The sequence below is a fragment of the Macrotis lagotis genome, chromosome 4 (assembly GCF_037893015.1).
Source record: "Macrotis lagotis isolate mMagLag1 chromosome 4, bilby.v1.9.chrom.fasta, whole genome shotgun sequence".
NCBI classification, from domain to species: domain Eukaryota; kingdom Metazoa; phylum Chordata; class Mammalia; order Peramelemorphia; family Peramelidae; genus Macrotis; species Macrotis lagotis.
Window position 1 is genome coordinate 267,806,638 of NC_133661.1, and position 18,260 is coordinate 267,824,897.

The 18,260-nt window shown below is 33.9% G+C and overlaps 1 protein-coding gene across 4 annotated transcripts in view; it reads left to right on the forward strand.

Moving 5' to 3' along the window:
* Nucleotides 1-18,260, forward strand: part of SYNE2 (spectrin repeat containing nuclear envelope protein 2) — a 414,448-nt gene that overhangs the window by 138,779 nt on the left and 257,409 nt on the right. For all 4 annotated transcript variants that reach the window (XM_074235980.1, XM_074235979.1, XM_074235982.1 and 1 more), the window contains exons 24-31: nt 2,655-2,872; nt 3,044-3,134; nt 5,650-5,762; nt 6,231-6,357; nt 8,286-8,443; nt 14,050-14,197; nt 15,016-15,626; nt 18,019-18,198. In XM_074235980.1, coding sequence (XP_074092081.1) covers nt 2,655-2,872; nt 3,044-3,134; nt 5,650-5,762; nt 6,231-6,357; nt 8,286-8,443; nt 14,050-14,197; nt 15,016-15,626; nt 18,019-18,198 — 1,646 coding nt within the window. The remainder of the gene's footprint in view (nt 1-2,654; nt 2,873-3,043; nt 3,135-5,649; nt 5,763-6,230; nt 6,358-8,285; nt 8,444-14,049; nt 14,198-15,015; nt 15,627-18,018; nt 18,199-18,260) is intronic.

Genomic DNA, 18,260 nt, shown 5'->3' on the forward strand with positions numbered 1-18,260 from the left:
AATTTTTTTAACTATCCCTCAACTCAGGGATAATTCTTTGACACCTACAATGTTAGTCCAAAATCAATTTTGAATTTTCCCCTGGTTCTTTCATTAAATAGTCCACACACATATACAAACAGTAACACACAAGTGTTTTATGGCTGGGAAATATGAGTTCCCAAGCATCCAAATGCGAGTACTATAGATGCTAATTAATAGTAAAATTTTTTAAGGGTTTCAAATAATGGTACCATTGTGAAATCACATAGGACATGACTCAGAATTCAAAAGTTGGAAGGGATAAGAGAAGTCATTATAACCATACTGTATACCATTAATCAGTAAGTATTAAACATTTATATGCCATTAATGAAACAGTAATGAAACTGCCCTCATCAAGCATATTATTATGTCTTAAGGAGCTAAGATATACTCATATAAGAATAAACAAGATAAACAAAGAAATACAAGGTAATTTTTTTGGGGAAGAACTAGAAGTTAGTGGGATAAAGGATAGTGCCATGGTGGGTCTTGAGCTGAATTCTGAAAGAAGCTAGGGTTTCTAAGAAGTTTAGGTGAGGAGGGAGTATACAAAAGCAGAGAGATAGAAGATGGGGGATCATGAGTGAAGAACAGTAAAAAGACCATTTTGGCTAGACCATAAAGTGTTTGAAGAAGAACAATGTCTGGTAGTGGAGGAGTTAAGTTTTGAAAGGTTTTAAATTCCAAACAGTTTGTATTTGATTTTAGGCATGACAAGAGCCACTGGAGTTTGTTGAATTGAGAGAAAAACCTTTGTTTTAGGTTAGTCACTCCATACCTGATATGCTCTTACTCCTTCCTTCTTTCGTTTGGTCTTGCTGCCTTAAAAAACACAACTAAAGTGCCACTTTCTACAAGAGACCTTTTTTTTTTGCACTCCCAAGTTGCTAGTGTTCTTCCCTCCATCCACTATAATTTTATATTTGCTTATGCTTATGTGTGCATGTTGTTTACTTCCAGTAGAATGTAAGCTCCTTAAAGGGCAGGGACTCCTATTCTGTTTTTCTTTTAAAAGCCTGAACCTAGCTCACTGCTTGGCAATATAGTAATTGTTGAAGTGAAATAAAAGAACTCATTATCCTCTTGTAGAATTCTAATTTACTTATGTTCTTTTAAAATTATGACAATTTTGTTCTGGAGACTTTGTATCTCATTGAAACTTAACCTGTTTCAGGAGAGATTAGGATATTAGAGGCATTTATAGGATGCAGTAGATAGAAGACTGGACTTGGAATTGGGGACCTGAGTTCAAATCTAGTCTCAGACACTTATTATCTGTGTGAATCTGTTCTTTTGACCTATCTTCTCTCTGCTTCAGTTTCATCTTTGCCAAGGTAGGGGACTATAATTGGAGAATATTGCCTATACTGTTACACAACTAAGTGGACCAATGCACTAAGGACTGGATTAGCAGTCAGGACAATCTAATTCAAATCCAGCCTCAGACACTTACTATCTGTCTGACCCTGGGCAACCTACTTAACATCTGTATGCCTCAGTTTCTAATCTGTACAACAGGACTAATAATACCTACCTCCTATGATTGATATGAGGATTAAGTAAGATAATACATTTTTTAAAAATGTAATTTAATTTTCTAATTTGTATTTTCATTTCCGAATTTTCTCCCTCTGTCTATTCCCCTCCTTTACCCATTGAGAAAACAAAAAATATGATACCAATTATGTATATGAAGTCATGCAAAACATTTCCATGTTAGCCATGTTATAAAAAAAACCCAAAAAAGTAGAGTGGAAAAACCTGTGATTTAATTTGCATTAAGGATTCATTTTCTCTTTAGAAGTAGACAGCAGGGGCAGCTAGGTGGTGCAGTGGATAGAATACCAGCCCTGGAGTTAGGAGGACCTGAGTTTAAATTAGTCTCAGACATTCATAATTACCTATCTGTGTGACCTTGGGCAAGTCACTTAACCTTATTGTTGGGACAGAAGTGGAAAGCAATTTTCATCATGAATCCTTTAGTATTGTCATGGATCATTGTACTGATCAGAGTAGCTAAGTCTTTCATAATTACAATATTGGTGTTTACTGTGCACTCCTGGTTCTGCACATTTTGCTTTGCATAAATTTCTATAAGTCTTCCCAGGTTTATAAGATAATAAATGTAAAGTGCTTTATAAATCTTAATTGCTAACTATTTTTATATTGTCAGATTTAGTCTATGTAAAGATTAATTTTAATGAACTGCTTTATTGCTCTTTTTATTCTTTATTACAGGGGATGACTTGCTGGGTAAGGGAAGGAGGATATATTTAGATGGTAATCTATAGGGACATGAGATGAGGGGAGGCAGAGGAGTTAGCGATGTGTCTCACCTGTGCCTCACCTCTGTTTGTGCATGGTTGAATACATAAACCTGGCATGCCTTTAATTGTATGTGCTCAACCATTTGCCATCAGAGGTGAGGCTCAACTTTGCCTTCTCCTTACCCCCCACATCCCTGGTGATATGTTGTAAAAACAAAGAATATCAGTAAAAAATTAAAAAAATTCTGAAATAAGATAACAACTTCTCAGTTTTATGAAAATTCACTAGTTTCCAAACATTATAGAAAAAAATTATGTCAACTCACAATGAATTTTTGTCTGCTGTTTTACTTCTTTAATTAGGCTTGCTTTTCTGATGAAGGGATCCTGTGTCAGCTTGATCATCACATGGAAGCCCTGAGGGAGTTGAGTGAAGAGCTGACTTTAGAGGAAAGTCAACAAGAAATAAGGAAAACAATTATAGAATATGGACAAAGACAAAATGGAATTAAGAATACTGCTTCTGAGATTTATATGATGCTCAAGACCCTTATTGAAAACACTCAGATGTCTGAAAAAAAGTTGGTATTTTATAAGAAATGAGAAATTTCAGGGAAAACCTGTATGAAACCATTTTCTTCCAAAACTTATAGGAAAAATGTTATATAGTACTGTAACACTGATAGTATTGCTTTTGGAGGGTTGAGCAAGGTTTATGATACTTTAAAATGAAAATTTCTTTTACTTCCTAGGAAATCTCTAAGTGTATCTGAAAATGGTGGAAGAGATTCTGGAAAGATGGCACAACCTTCCAAACCAAATGATGCACCTTCTTCCGAAGAGGTATACTATTTGAATGATGATGATAGTAAAGTTTACAAAACACTTTTCATGTGTTATGTCACTTGATTCTCACAAAACCCTATAAAGTAGGGTGCAGTTATTATCTCCATTTTATAGATGAGGAAACAGGCTGAATATTGTTCAATGACTTGTACAACTTTTCATGATTAGTAAGTGTCTGAGGTAGGATCTGAATTTTGAACTTAACTCTTAAGTCTTGGACCCTATTCACTGCAACACCTAATTGTCTCTTATTAGAAAATCCAGTGGGAAAAAATTTTCAATGCTATAACACACAACACTGTACATATACTTACCAATAAAGTAGATTCCTTTTTATCAGCATGGCTGAAATTAGGGTTCTGGTCACATGAGGTATTGCATTTCAGAGTCAGAGGGAACCTCCAAAGTCATTTAGTCTGAAAAAAAAGGATCCACTTTACAAAGAACCTGACAAGTAGTCATTCGTCCTTCAATTAAAAACTTTAAATGGGGCAAGCCACTTAACCCCATTGCCTTTCAATAACTAAAAAACAAAACAAAACAAAAAAAACTTTAAATGAAGGAAAATTCATCAGCTTCAAAGGCAAACTAGCTTATTTTAACGAAATAGGAATAATAAATTTCCATAGTAAACAATGTATTCTTTATTTTCTCTTCTAGAATTCTTCCACAATATGTATTATCATCATGAACATTAGTGATTACTATCATAATATTATTATACTCATGTATAGGATATTGAATCAAATATATACTAAGATATATATATATATATATATATATATATATATATATATATATTCATGATTTATGGGGCAGCTAGATGGCACAGTGGATAGAGCACCAGACCTAGAGTCAAGAAGAATCATCTTTCTGTGTGCAAGACTGGCTTCAGTTACTATGTGACTTTGGGCAAGTCACTTAACCTGTTTACCTCAATTTCCTCACCTATAAAATGAGCTGGGGAAGGAAATGGCAAACCACGGCAGTATCTTTGCCAGGAAAACCTCAAAAAAGGGTCACCAAAAAGTTGGATACGACTGAACAACATTAACATTATTTATATAGGAAATCACTTTTTAAAAAAAATTACCTAATATAAGCTTTTTTTTGGTTGTCATTTTTCCCTTAAAAATTTGAGTATTCAGAATTCCAGTGATATGGGCTTTTTAAAGTATATTTATTCTATGTAAATGGGAGGTTCCAGTATGACAATATAGCAGTAAGGGCAGGAAGACAGTGTAACACTAAAGGCAATATGCTACTGTAGCACTATAGGCAGCTGTGGGGCACAGTGGCTTTGGAATCAGGAAGCCCTGAATTCAGATCCTGCCTTACTTAGTCATTTACTTAGCTGTGTGATCACAAGGGCTATCTGCTTCAGCTAGTCCTGCCAGCTAGCTGGTCTAGTGGATAGAGCACAGGACCTGGGATCAGGAAGACTGAATTCAAATCTGGTCTCAGATACTTGCTAACTGTATGATACTGGGCAAATCACTTAACCTTTGTCCCCTCATCTGTAAATTGGGGACAAATAATAGCAGTTGCCTCCCAGGACCAAATGAGGTAATAATGGTGAAATACTAAGCATAGTGCTTTAAACATAGATGTTACTATTATATAAATGTTGGTTATTATTAGGATAATAGCATCTATATCTCAGGTCTTTTCCTTATTACAAATTGAATTTCTGGAATTTGTTTCAGGTCTGGCAACACTATGAGGATCAAATGAAATAATAGTGATTGTTATTATTTAATAACTTAATTTAATAACAATTATTATCAATGTTCAGTGCTTGATATATAGTAAGTGCTATATAAATGTTAGCTTTTACACAAATGTCATTAGTAATTACTATTATTATTATTATTAAGATGAGGATAACAATAAAATCTACTTCCCTGAAGGATTGTAAGGAGAAAAAGGAGAAAATATTTGTAAAGCAACTGGAAAATTTTGAAGTATTATGTAAATGCAACCTTTTCTTATTATTTTTGTTCCCAGGCCATTTTTAGAATATGTGGGGGGAGAGACTCCTTCAATTTCTTGATCCTCCTAGTTACAGAGATTTGCTCTCCAGATAGCACAGTGGGTAGAACACTAGTCCTGAAGTCAGGAGGACTTAAGTTCAATTCCATTCTCAGAAACTTATTAATTGTTGACCTTGAACAAGTCACTTAACCCTGATTACCTCACATCCTAGGTCATCTCCAGTCACCTGATCCATATCTGGCAACTGGACCTAGATGACTCTGGAGGAGAAAATGAGGCAGCACCCCCTCACTCAAATCCAATTCATCACCTCCCTGATGTCATGGCCTTCTTTGAGAATGAAGGACAAACATTATCATTATCCCTGTACCTGGGGTGTGGAGTCTCAGTTGAGAATCCAGATGATTTTGTTATAACTTCTGGTTGGCATAAAGAATCAGTAACAAGTCTAGGTAGCATTTTTGGAAGATGACTTATTTAGGAAAGGTTGTGTTGAATGTTTTTCCTTTTCATTTAGGCTTCTGGACCTGCTAGCTTTGACTTAGAATACTTCAGCATACTAAAGCATCATGAAGATGAAAGGCATACAGAGAAGGATGGTGATATGCCTTTTAAAAAGTTAGTGGAAAGGTAAATTATTTAAAATAAACTGCCTTATTGTAGAAGTACTGAAGTACTGAGGTGGAACAGTAGATAGAACACTGGAATTGGAGTCAGAAAGACCTGAGTTCAAATTTGACTTCAGAAATCTCCTTGCTGTGTGAATCTGCATAAGTCACTTATTTCTTGTCTGCCTCATTTTTCTCACTGTAAAATGGAAATCATAATAGGGTTGCTGTTACATTAGTAGGGGTTTAATAATTTTTCTGTCCTTTATAAAAGCATTGATCTTTAGCAAGGAAAAAATTATGAAGGCATTATATTTTGATGTGCTTTTATTATGCTTTATTCATTAAGAAGTCCATTTCCTCTATTAAGTAGTTCCCAACTAATATACATGTTTCCTTTTGTGCAACTGAGAGTGATATTTTCAATTTAAGGTATTGTAGATATGTTTTGGCCTTTTTTTCTTTATTAATGTCAATTCTTTTTTCCTAGATATGATGCACAGAGAGACAATCTAGAGCTGCAATTACAAAACAACGAAGTCAGAATTCTTTCTGATTTTCCTAGTGAAAAGGAAAGGAGCATCTCTTGCTTACAAGATAAATTGACAGATCTACAGGTAAATAGTTGTAATCAATATTTTTTTCCTCTTTGTAAGGAAAAAGATATCACCACTGCCCATGATTATAGTCTTATAGACTTCACCTCTTTGTTGAGGAATTGATTGGTTTCTCCACATATTGACCCACATAATATTCTGTTTTGTTGTCATGTATCTCTTATGTGATCATACCTCACAAAGTGAATTTTGGGAGTTAGGGGAGGAAATTCAGGGTAACAATTTATTACTCCTATTGGCACAGATAATTAGAAACTTGTAGTTGCCCCTGAGAAACAAGGTTAAAGATACTATTTAACAAAATTCTGATATAATAAATTGTAAACTCCTTGAAGGAAGGAATTGGTTTTATTTTTCTCTGTCTCCTCAGCACTTAGCATGATGTCTGGAACATAGTAAATGTTTAATAAACGCTTGTTGACTTTACTTGGAAAAGGAGGTGGCCAAATGTGTTCATTTGTTTTGCATGGGTAGGCTTTTTTTTATTACAAGAGAGAGTCTCTTTTAGGGAGGGAATTTAAGAAAGTAGCATTAGTGCCAATGATGTCTCTCAAAAAATAAGAAAAGGTGCTAAAAATACACAGAAGGGACAGAAAGAAATTTGGAGGGAGACAGAAAAAGTAGACAACTTTGAAACTAATAATATGTATTATATATTAAAAAATAAGTTATACTTAATAAAGATTTACTATTTTATACATAACTTCCCATTTCTGTTTTTTTGTTCACATTTGTTGGTGTTTTTCAAGTTCACAGAATAAAAATTATTAAAAATCTGTAAAACACAATTTAAAAAGAAGAAAAAGAGGTAGTTAGTTATGATACAAGAATGAAGGGTTACATAGTTTTCTGGTACAAAATCCCTAGAATAAAACAGGTACTTGAATATATACTTCTGGAATGAATGAATGAATAAGACCTCAAAGAAGTTCCTTTCACAGCATATTGTATGGACCCTCTGAAAAGGGGAGAGGAGACAGAGACATATTGGGATGGGGGTGGGAAAGGGAGAGAGAGAGAGAGAGAGAGAGAGAGAGAGAGAGAGAGAGAGAGAGAGAGAGAGAGAGAGCGAGAGAGAGAGAGAGAGAGGAAGGGAAAGAGAGTGGGGAACAAGAGGAAGGGGAAGAGACAGAAACAGATAGATAGAGGCAAAGAGAGGGGAGAGAGAGAAAATAGTCATGGCTATGCAGGTAAAAGTTTAACAACTGACACAAAAGAGCTGGGTTTAAACTGCAGTTTTGACATCATTTTCTTAAATTTAGACAATTGAAAGAATCAAGCTTTGATTTCATAGCATTTGCTGATTTGCAAGGTATAAATGGTTCCATTTAACTTTCATGAACCAGTATGATTTGATTATAATTAACATTTCTGAACTAATTTCTTTACTTATCATCTGGTCAGTATCAGTTTTTTTTGGGGGGGGGGAAGTAATATGGTTGAGTGGCTTGCCTAAGGCCACACAGCTAGGGAATTATTATGTGTCTGAGGTAGGATTTGAACTCAAGTACTCCTGACTCCAGGGCCAGTGCTCTATCCACTGCGCCACCTAGCCACCCCCTCAATATCAGTTTTAATACAATCTGAGTACCTTCCAGTTTAGACTACCTGCTTTTAAAGGGCAAAAGAAAAGAATGTATTAATGCATAATCTAACATTCTTTCAAATCATGTCCTTTGCCTTATATTCAAAAGTGATGGTTTACTCTTGGAAAGATATATTATTCACCACCATTGGTTTATATGAAATGAGAGTGGAATTTATCCCATTTTTTTTACTGAACTTATAAATTGTCATAATTCATGTGAAGCTTTGCTATCTTTGCCACTGTGCCCAGTTAATAAAATATGCAATTTTGGAATATGAGTGGTTTATAACTGTGCTTTTATTAAAACATGTAGTAAATCAGTGTTTTCATTCTATTTCAGGTTTTAAAAAATGGAACTGATTCTTGTTGGACAGAGTTTGAAATGACTTCACTAAAATTAGAAAATATTGTGAGGGACCCAGAAAGGTTTGTTCTTTCTCAAACAAGGGATAAATTAAAGAGAAAAGAGGAAGAGCTTCAAGTGACTCTGAGCAACAGGTATGATGGACCTATGATTTTGGATTATGATTATGACTTATTAACAGAAAATTTATATATTTTCTGATTAACATAGCATAATGAGAGAAGCCATCTGACCAATATATCATTGAATTTTTACAACTACAAGCATCTATAGCAAACAGTAAATAACTTTTTTCTGGCATTGCTCAAGAGAGAATAGTAGTTAAAATTTCTCAGGAATCTTATTTTCTCTTTCTAGTCAACTGAATGCAATTAAAAATACATTATGCATCTACTCTGTGCCTAGGTTAACAAATACAAGATTGTTTCCTGACATAGGGGATAGTTTGGGCAAAAACATGTAGACTAGACATTTAATTTCATGTTTAAGGGAATAAATGGTGGTAAAATTTGATGATATCACAGAATGTATGAAAAGAATAAGTGAAATACTCCTTGAAAAGTAGGTTGGAGTCAGATTGTGAAGGAGCTTAAAAAGTTAGGCTGAAGAATTTACATATTTTTCTAGAGACAGTTTAGAGCTACTGGAACTTTTCAAACAGGAGAGTGACATGGTCAGACTTATGCTTTAGAGATTTGACTTTGGGTACTATATAGGAAATAAATTAGAGAGAGGAGAGACTAGTGGCAGGGAGACCAATGAGAAGGCTATAATCTTGCCAAAGATGGTACCTATGTGAGTGGAGAAAAGGGAGCACATGAGGGATACTATGAAGGTAGCAAAGACAAAACTTGGTGAGTAAATTTCTATGAGGACTGAGGGAGAGTGAAGCATGGAAAATGATTCCAATGTTAGTCACCTAGAAGATTCAAAGGATGGTGATACTCTTGTTAGAAACAGAGAATCTAGGAAGAGGGTTGAGTTTGAAGGGGAAAGATAGTGAGTTCCCAGCATGCAACTTTTCTGCTTCCATTTCTATGCTTACAAACTCCTGGAACCCAAGACACTCCTGGGACCTTATAGCCACCAGAGATCTGAGCCTAATGCCCACTCCATAAACAAAATATTCTTCGATTAGGTGAAGAGGTGTCAATTGTCAGATATTTACCAACTCAGATCCCTAAATCAATATCCATTTGTCCCTTTCCCCCCCATTCCTTTTGTTAAGAAATAAAATTGATAACACCCTTGATTACCACAGGACCAAGCATGTAATTCCCAATATATATAGGGACCCTTCAGATGGTGAATAAATTTCTATCTTCTCCTCCCCTAAATTCAAGAATCCAATTATGACTACCCCCTTCCATTCTTTGTTCATCTTTTTTATCCATTTGAGTTGTATGCCTCCTTTTGTCTTATAATTCTATTATGTCTTCTGGAATTCCTATTTTATGGTTAACAAATGTTTTTTTGACCTAGATCTCTTTACTTCAAACTTTTTTGCACCAAAGGTGGATGCGCAACCTTGAAAAGGGCATGGCAAGTCCTCAAGCGAGGCAAGCCTTTCCTGAACACCCCATATATCTGCCATTTAATTTTGGGGGGATTATTCCCTCCTCTGAAAATAAAGGCATAGAATTAGATGGTTTTTCAAATCCCTTCTGCTCCTAAATTCTGTGATCTCAAGTGATTTACTCTGGAACTCTGGACTGGGTATAGCCCCTATAATCTACATTAATGGGGGAGCCTGAGGCTGGTAGATCATTTTGCTAAGGAGTTCTGAGCTGAAGTAGAACTAAAGACAAATGGGTGGCCCAAGCTATGTATAGCACCAATATGCTGAATCCATAAGAGTGCTGAGAAGGGGGCTCCAGAATACCCAAGAAGAATTAAAGCAACCTAGGTCAGAAACAAAGATTCCATGCTGATCAACAGTAGGATCAGGCTTGTAAGTGATTACTATGTTTTAATCTTGGGCCAAATAGTATAACCAGTATCTAATTAAGAAAATAAAAAATAAAAAATAAAAAGGAGAGAAGGAAGAAAAAGAGGAAGAGGCATCATTGTAAAGCAGTGAAGCAGCAGACTGGCTTTGATGCTAGATCTTTCCACTGAATTTATTTCTGACCTTAAGCAATTTCAGTATATTTAACACTTGGCTACTATTACCTTTCTTCCTAACTTTACCCTCTTTGTAGTAATCTCTACCCTACAATTGCCTCATCCATGGTATGAAAATTTTATGTTAAATTTCTTCCTTTATATGTTTTAATGAAGAAGATCTCAAAGAATAGATCCCTTGGAGATCTCTGAGGGCCTGCAAAGTCAAAACTATTTTCAATTTTATTTTCAATTTACTTTAATTTATGTTTCAGATATTTACATTTCAGGTATGGTAAACATTGATAGATTTAACCAGAACAATCAAAAGCTCTTGGAAGGGGTTTTTAATAATTTTTTAAGATTATAGAGGGATTTTGATATGAAAAATCTTGAAAAATGTTGCTTCAGTGGAAGAGTAGAAACTCAACAGATAAAGATAGGGAAGAAGAATGTTCCAAGAATAAAGACAGCATGGAGATGGAAAAGTAAGAGTAGTTTGAAGAATAGTGAACAGTCCAGTTTTTTCTTATTGAAGTGCAATATAATAGTAATAATAGCTAGTATTTATATAGCTCTTAAAGGTTTACAATGTAAATTATATACATGTATTATCTCATTTAGTCTTCCCTTTGAGGTATTATTATTCCCATTTTACATATGGGGACACTGTGACTGACTTGTCCAGAGTCATACAGTAATGTAAATGTATGGCAGAATTTAAGTTCAGTGCTCTATGTACTGCTCACCTCCAAGATATATCTAGAAAAGAGTAATATGAATTAAACTAGAAATATAGGGTGTTGCCAGATTGTTAAAGCTCTAGAATGCCAAGCTAAGCACTTTGAATATTACTTAGTAAATGGTAGGAAAAAAATGATAGGGTTTAGGACCATGATAAGGTTGATTATTTTGGAAGTGGTTTGGACAACCCTGAGAAACCTTCTGTGAAAAATTCCATCCACATCCAGGGAAGAAACAATGAAGTCTAAATACAGAGAAAAGCATACTATGTTCACTTTTAAAAATTCCCATTATGGAGGCAGCTAGGCACAATGGATAGAGCATAGACTCTGGAGTCAGGAGGACTTGAGTTCAAATGTGGCCTCACACACTTAATAATTACTTAGCTTGGTAAATAATTACCTACCTTAGGCAAGTCACTTAACCCCATTGCCTTGCAAAAAAACAAAAACAAAATTCCTTTTATTTTTTCCTCATGTTTTTTTCCCCTTAGTTCTAATTCCTCTTTTACAATATGACTAATATGAAAATTTGTTAAACATGATTATAAATGTTTAATCTATATCAGATTGTTTGTTACCATGAGAAAAGGGAAGGAAAGGTGGTAGGAAAATGTGGAACTCAAAAACTTGCAAAAAGATGAATATTAGAAAACTACTTTGCATGTAACTGGAAAAAATAAAATTAAAATAAAAAAGAGAGTGCTCTGGAGAATATATTGAAAGGGGGAGGCAACAAGAGGAAGAAGCTGTGATATGAGGGAATTACACTGAAACAAGCAAATAATAATGGGGGCTGTGGGAACAAAAAGGAACAGTGAAGGTATAGCTGATAAGACCTGGTATCAGATGACCTTACCCCTTTTAGTTTCTAAATGAGGAAATGGGTCCACAAATATGAAATGGTTACACAAGTATTAAGGAGCAGATCTTGGACTAGAAGCCAAGCACTGTAATTGCAGTTTCTCCTCCTTTGGAAAAGAAGGAAAGGGAAGAAAGAAAATTCAATGATAACATCAGAATTTTAAACAAGGGAGAATAGGTATGGCTGATAGATGGCAGGAACTCAGAAGAAGGGGCAAGTTTTTAGGATGAGATAATAAACTCAAGATAAGGTTGCAGGTTATTAATTTGGGGCTTCAGTAGAGGCTAGTGAAAGAGACAGAGAAGCATTAATGCCTGATACTTATATAATTCTTAAAGATTTGCAAAATGTTTTACAACCTATTTCATTGGATCCCTAGAATAACTCTATAAGGTAGAAACTGCATGTAATACCTGCATTTTACAACTAAGAAAACCATGACTCAGACTGGTTGTAACTTACCTAGTGTCATGGTCATGCAATGAAGGTCAAAAGTGGGAGCTGAACTCAATGCCACTAATAAGAGAGGAGGCCAGATGTTTGGATCAGCATATGAAAATACTTGATATAGGCAGCCCTCCTACAAATATATTATGGAAGGATAAGGTAACTCAAAAAGTCAGAACAAGGGATAGTGGTCAATTCTAATTACTAACTGCATGACCTGGGATGAATTTTTTTTTTTGCTTCTCTGGGCTTCAGTCTCATTTTTTGTAAAATCATGTAATTAGACTTGATGATCTCTGAGGGATCTTCCAACTGTTGTTTTAAGAGCCTGTGGTCTGTATCAGATGTTGCAGAAAAGTCAGAGAGGATGATGAAAACTTGAAAATAGAGGCATTTGAATATTATTATCTATGATAGAAACCAAATTAAGAAATATTTAGTAGAAAGTGACAATTGAGAAAGTTTAGCCATACATCATAAACAACTTTGACCATGAAGTGGTAGAGAAAGATGAGGAACTTACTAGATTAGGTAGAAGGGAAAAAATGTTTTCAAGCTGAGGGATGTGTTTATTGAATATTAGAAAGGAATCAGTGAATAAAAGAGGAAATAAAAGAAGGGACATGACTGCTAGATCAAGGTCCTTGAAGAGTCTAAGTTGTCTTATAACTGGGTGATAGGAATGAAGTTAGGAGCTTAAGGGAAAATAGAAAGTTTTGGAATGATGAATCAATCATCATTTTTCATTCATTATACTCTAAATGGCAGGTGTGAAATACATTTTTTAGAAGGATTTCTTGTCATTTTATAGTTGTGTTAGACTGTGTGATTCCATTTAGTATTGTGTTGGCTAAGATTCTGGAGTGATTTGCTATTTCCTTCTCCAGTTCATTTTATATATGGGAACACTAAAGCAACCAGGGTTAAATGACTTGCCCAAGGTCACAGTGTAAGTAAATATCTGAGGCCAGATTTGAACTGAGGAACAGGAGTTTTTCTAATTCAGGCTTGGAACTTTATCCACTGTACCACCTAGCTTCTCCAAAAAGCTTTCTACCCCAAGGATCAAAATAAAAATGTTTATGAATTTTTAAATATTTAAAAGGATAAATCTATCATGTTAGAGAGCACAGACAGGAACAAATAAGACTCCAGATAAGTTTCTACTTTGCTTTTTTATATTAACCTCAGTAAATTTCTCCTGGCACCCAGATCCTTGCCCTTTTTAAAAAACTCTATTGATTATGACTATAATTGATGATATTATATTCCTTCTTACAGGGCAGCGTTTCAACTACTGAAGAAAAATCTATTCAGACTTATTTATTGCCTGAGGATTAGAGATAGGCATAATTTTAATGTAGAGTGATCTCTTTGTATTATTATGTGTGTTTTTGATCAAAAGTAAACTCAAGGTGCTGGATTTTCAGTTTGCTTTTATCAATCATTGCCTAGTATGGATCCCTTTTACAAAGTAGCATTTAAATGTTTGTAGAATTGAATTAAAACTGTTGAAACATCATTTTTGAAGAGAGAGCTTGCTACTATGGTTCTTTTATCCCTCTGTTTATTTTTCACATAGGATGAAATCCTTAGAAGCTGCACTGAGGATTGTTTTGCCAATAGAAAAGGAAGCTGTTATCCTTGGTGACTCAGAACAATTCCTTCATAAAATGGACATACAAGAATTTAATCTACCTGGTGCTGATGAAGCTCACCAAAATCTTAAGGTTAAAAAAAGACTTTTCTTCCCATATATTTATAAAAATTATCTCATCTTGAAGATATATAGATATGTACTATTAAAAATCAACTAATGTAACTTTATTAATAATTAAAATATAAATCCTAGTATCATGACAGGGAAGTCTTCTTTAATGTAGAGATGCCATTTACATCCTCAAATCTTTTTAGCCCCAACTTTTGAGGTAGATCACCTAAGGTAATATATTTTGATATCAACTCTGCTTCTTAATTTTCCCATGTTTTTATGATCATTCTTCCTCTGCACTACCAAGAGACTTTGGTGTTAACTCAATGAATCATAATAAACCATGTTAGTTATCTTTTTGACTGTGAATGTTTTGAGAACAGAGACTGTCTTTTGCTTTTCTTTGTGTCTACAGGGCTTAGCACCGTGCCTATTGCATAGTAGGAGCTTGATAAATGCCTATGGACTAACATTAGTATCATAATATCCTTAACACATTGACTTTAGTAAAGATTTTTTTTATTATCTGACTCATCTAAATTCTTCAAACTCTCAATTTATCCTAACTGGAGGCCTTTCTGTTTGTTCCTTTTTGGGGCAAGAGGAAATAGGAGAAGGGGAAGGTGCTATGTGGTTAATGAAAAATAAATATCTCAGTTCTGTCTGCTATTATTGCTTTTTATGTTATTGGTGTATTGGTTTGCTTCTGTTTATGCTCTCAGCTTGTTTAAATTCCAGAGTATTTTTCAAGTTCAAACTTAAGTCATTTTTGAACCTAGTTCATTATATGCCATCTATCTGTGCCCATGTTCTAAGGTATTCTTACCTTTATTTCAGGATATCCAGAGTAACATAGCAAAACAAATTGAGTTATGTAGTAAATTGGAACATCCCAACAGTGATACATTAAATGAATTTAACCCAATTGATCTTCATGCAACTCAGAGCATTATAGTAAAATATAAAATGCAGTTTGAAGAGATGAACCACAAAATGTACAGCACTGAAACAGCCCTCAAAACTCTTGAGGACTTTTTGACCTCCATGAGAGAAGCTAAACTTTCTATTCAGCCTACAATAGATTTTTTGACATCAGATATATCTGTGTTGCAAGAAAACACCTGGACAATAGAAGATGTGCAGAAAAAAATTCCACTAATGAGAGAGGAGGCCAGATGTTTGGATCAGCATATGAAAATGCTTGATATAAGCTTAAAAAATGCTGAGCAGGGTGAAGATACTTGCTGTGAAAAACTCATTGAAATTTTCTCAAAAATGATAGATGAGACTCATGGTCAGAATAAACCAGAGGATTTAACAGAACAAGACCAATTAGTAGAGGTTTTTAATTCAAAAAATAATGAGATCCTTAAAAACATTAAATATATTCAGGACCAGATCAATAAAGTTGGCCTCAAAGATCCAACAATTCCAGCAGTGAAGCAGAGGTGAGTAGTTACCATCTATAGACTAAAAATAAATTGTAGGTTTATGATTTAGTAGGAAGAGAATGGGACTCTAGAATTAGAATATATGGGTTCAAGTATCACTTCTGAAACTTCTAGCTGTATGACTGTGTACTACATATTGTCTCTCAGTAACAGATTTTTCATCTATCATAAAGAGGTTAGAATATTTATACTACTTCTTAGCAATATAGTGAGGAAAGTGGTTTAAAATCTAGGTTTATGTATATATATATATATATATATATATATATATAAACATGCATAGATGCTAGGTTTTAAAATATACTAGCTTTATAATATATTGTAATTATTTCAAAATATTGGTTATTTAAAAAATTATTAAGAATTATAGAATCATAAATAAATATTAATAACTCCATCTGCAAATAAAACCAAAAAGAGAATTTTGCTTGAATCTACTTTATATAACTTGTTTTTTAATGTTCACATGTATACATGCATGTATGCATGTATTTATATGTATATGTGTATATATCTATACCAGAATTATTTTATTGGTGCCAAAATTGCCCTGCTTTTCCCTTCTGAGATCTCTTCTATGGATTTTTAGATGTTTTATTGGTTTTTATTCTTTCCCTCCTTCATTTTGTTCTATCATTCTTGCTTTCTGTCTAATACTCCTCCAACATCCAGTTAAAAACTCTCCTTCATAACAGAATTATGTAGTCAAGTAAAATAAGTATGTTTTGCATTGAAAATGTTTATCTACTTCACTAGTAGACCATCTCCTCTCCATCAAGAGAGTATTGCTTCAATATGAGTCTTCTGGAGACATTATTGGTTATTAAATTGGTTAATGCATATTAAGTATTTCAAAATTGTTCATACAGTGTTTTGGTCATTGCAGAAATAGGTTTTCTAGCTCCAATTTCTTTGCTCTCCATAAGTTCATACAAGACTTCCTAGATTTCTTTGAATTCATGCCTTTCACAATTTCCTATGGTGTGATAATATTCTCTGAGAAGTCATATACCATAATTTGTTTAGTGATTCCATTATGGATGAGCACCAATTTTTGTTTCCAGTTTTTTTTGTCACAATAGGAAAAAAATGTTGTTACAATAGTTTTGTACTTGTTGGTCTTTTCCCTATAGCTTTGTTTTGCTTACTAGTGATACCACTAAAAAGGTATTCTCAGTTTAGAGACTTTGATGGATATTTTTCAAAACAGTTGAACTACTTTACAATTCCACAACTATGTATTGGTATGCATATTCTCTCATAATTCTTCCCGTAATGGTTCTTGCCTATTTTTGTCATTTTTGCCAATTAGATAACTTTGAGGTAGAATTTTGGAGTTGTTTTATTTGCATTTAAATTGCTATTATGGATTTGGAATATTGAATTTGTTTTATAGTTTTGATAGAATGAACTTCTTAAGAACTTCTTATCCTTTGACCATTTGCCTATTGGAGAATGACTTTTTAATGTTTTTATCAATTCCCTTAATTTTTGGACATCATTTTATTAATTTGGACATTTATTAAAGAAACTTACCATAAATATTTTCCCCAGTTAATTGATTCTCTTTTTCTTACTATGCTGCTTTGTTTTCTCATTTTCCCTTCATTTCATTTAGTATTTTATTTTCCTCAGTTAAATGCAAAAACAATATTTAAGATTCATTTAAAAATTTTTAAGTACCAATATCTCTCCCTGTCTTCCTTCCCACTTCCCTCCCCATTAAGAAAGCAAGTGATTCAATAATGGTTATACATGTGTAGTCTTGAAAAATTATTTCCATAATGGTCATATTGTGAAAGAAAACACATTTTAAAAAAACCTCAAGAAAAATTAAGTAAAAATGTTTGATTCAATCTCTATAAAGCAACCATTAAGTCTTTGGGGATGGTTGACATTTTTCATCACAGTCCTTAAGACTTGTCTGGGATCATCATAGTGCTAAGAATAACTAAGTCATTCACAGCTGATTATCTTAAATATTCTTGTTACTTTGTACTTAATAATTTTACTTTGCATCTGCTCATTTAATCTTACCAAATGTTACAGAGAGCATCCTGCTCATCATTTCTTATAGCAGAATAGCATTCCATCATTAATCACATATCACTATTTCCCAACTGATGAGTAGCCCCCCAATTTCCAATTCCTTGCCACCAAATAAGAGCTTCTGTAAATATTCTTATACATATAAGTCCTTTTCCTTCCTGTTTTTTGTCTTTTCTAGAATATAGACCTGATAGTGGCATTGTTAGGTCAAAGGATAGGCATGGATTGAAGGAGATGATATTTGTAAAGTGCTAGTATAGTGCCAGGTAGATGATAGGCACTATATAAATACATCCTTTCCCTCTTCCCTAATCAGTAAAAAATTTCTTTCATAACCAAGGATAAAATCACTAACCAAACTGGAGAAGGATCTGGATTACTATGCGGGGAAGATAAATCACCTCAGAAAAATGGCTGATTCTCTTCCACAGTTGAAAGATGAAAAAGGAGAAATCCCAAGTCAACAATACCAAGAGACAACATATTTATGTGAAGATATAAAATCCTCTGTTGAAGAAAGGTAAGGCAAGAGTACTTTTCCAAAATTAAAAAAATACATATATTCTTATCTCCATAAAATTA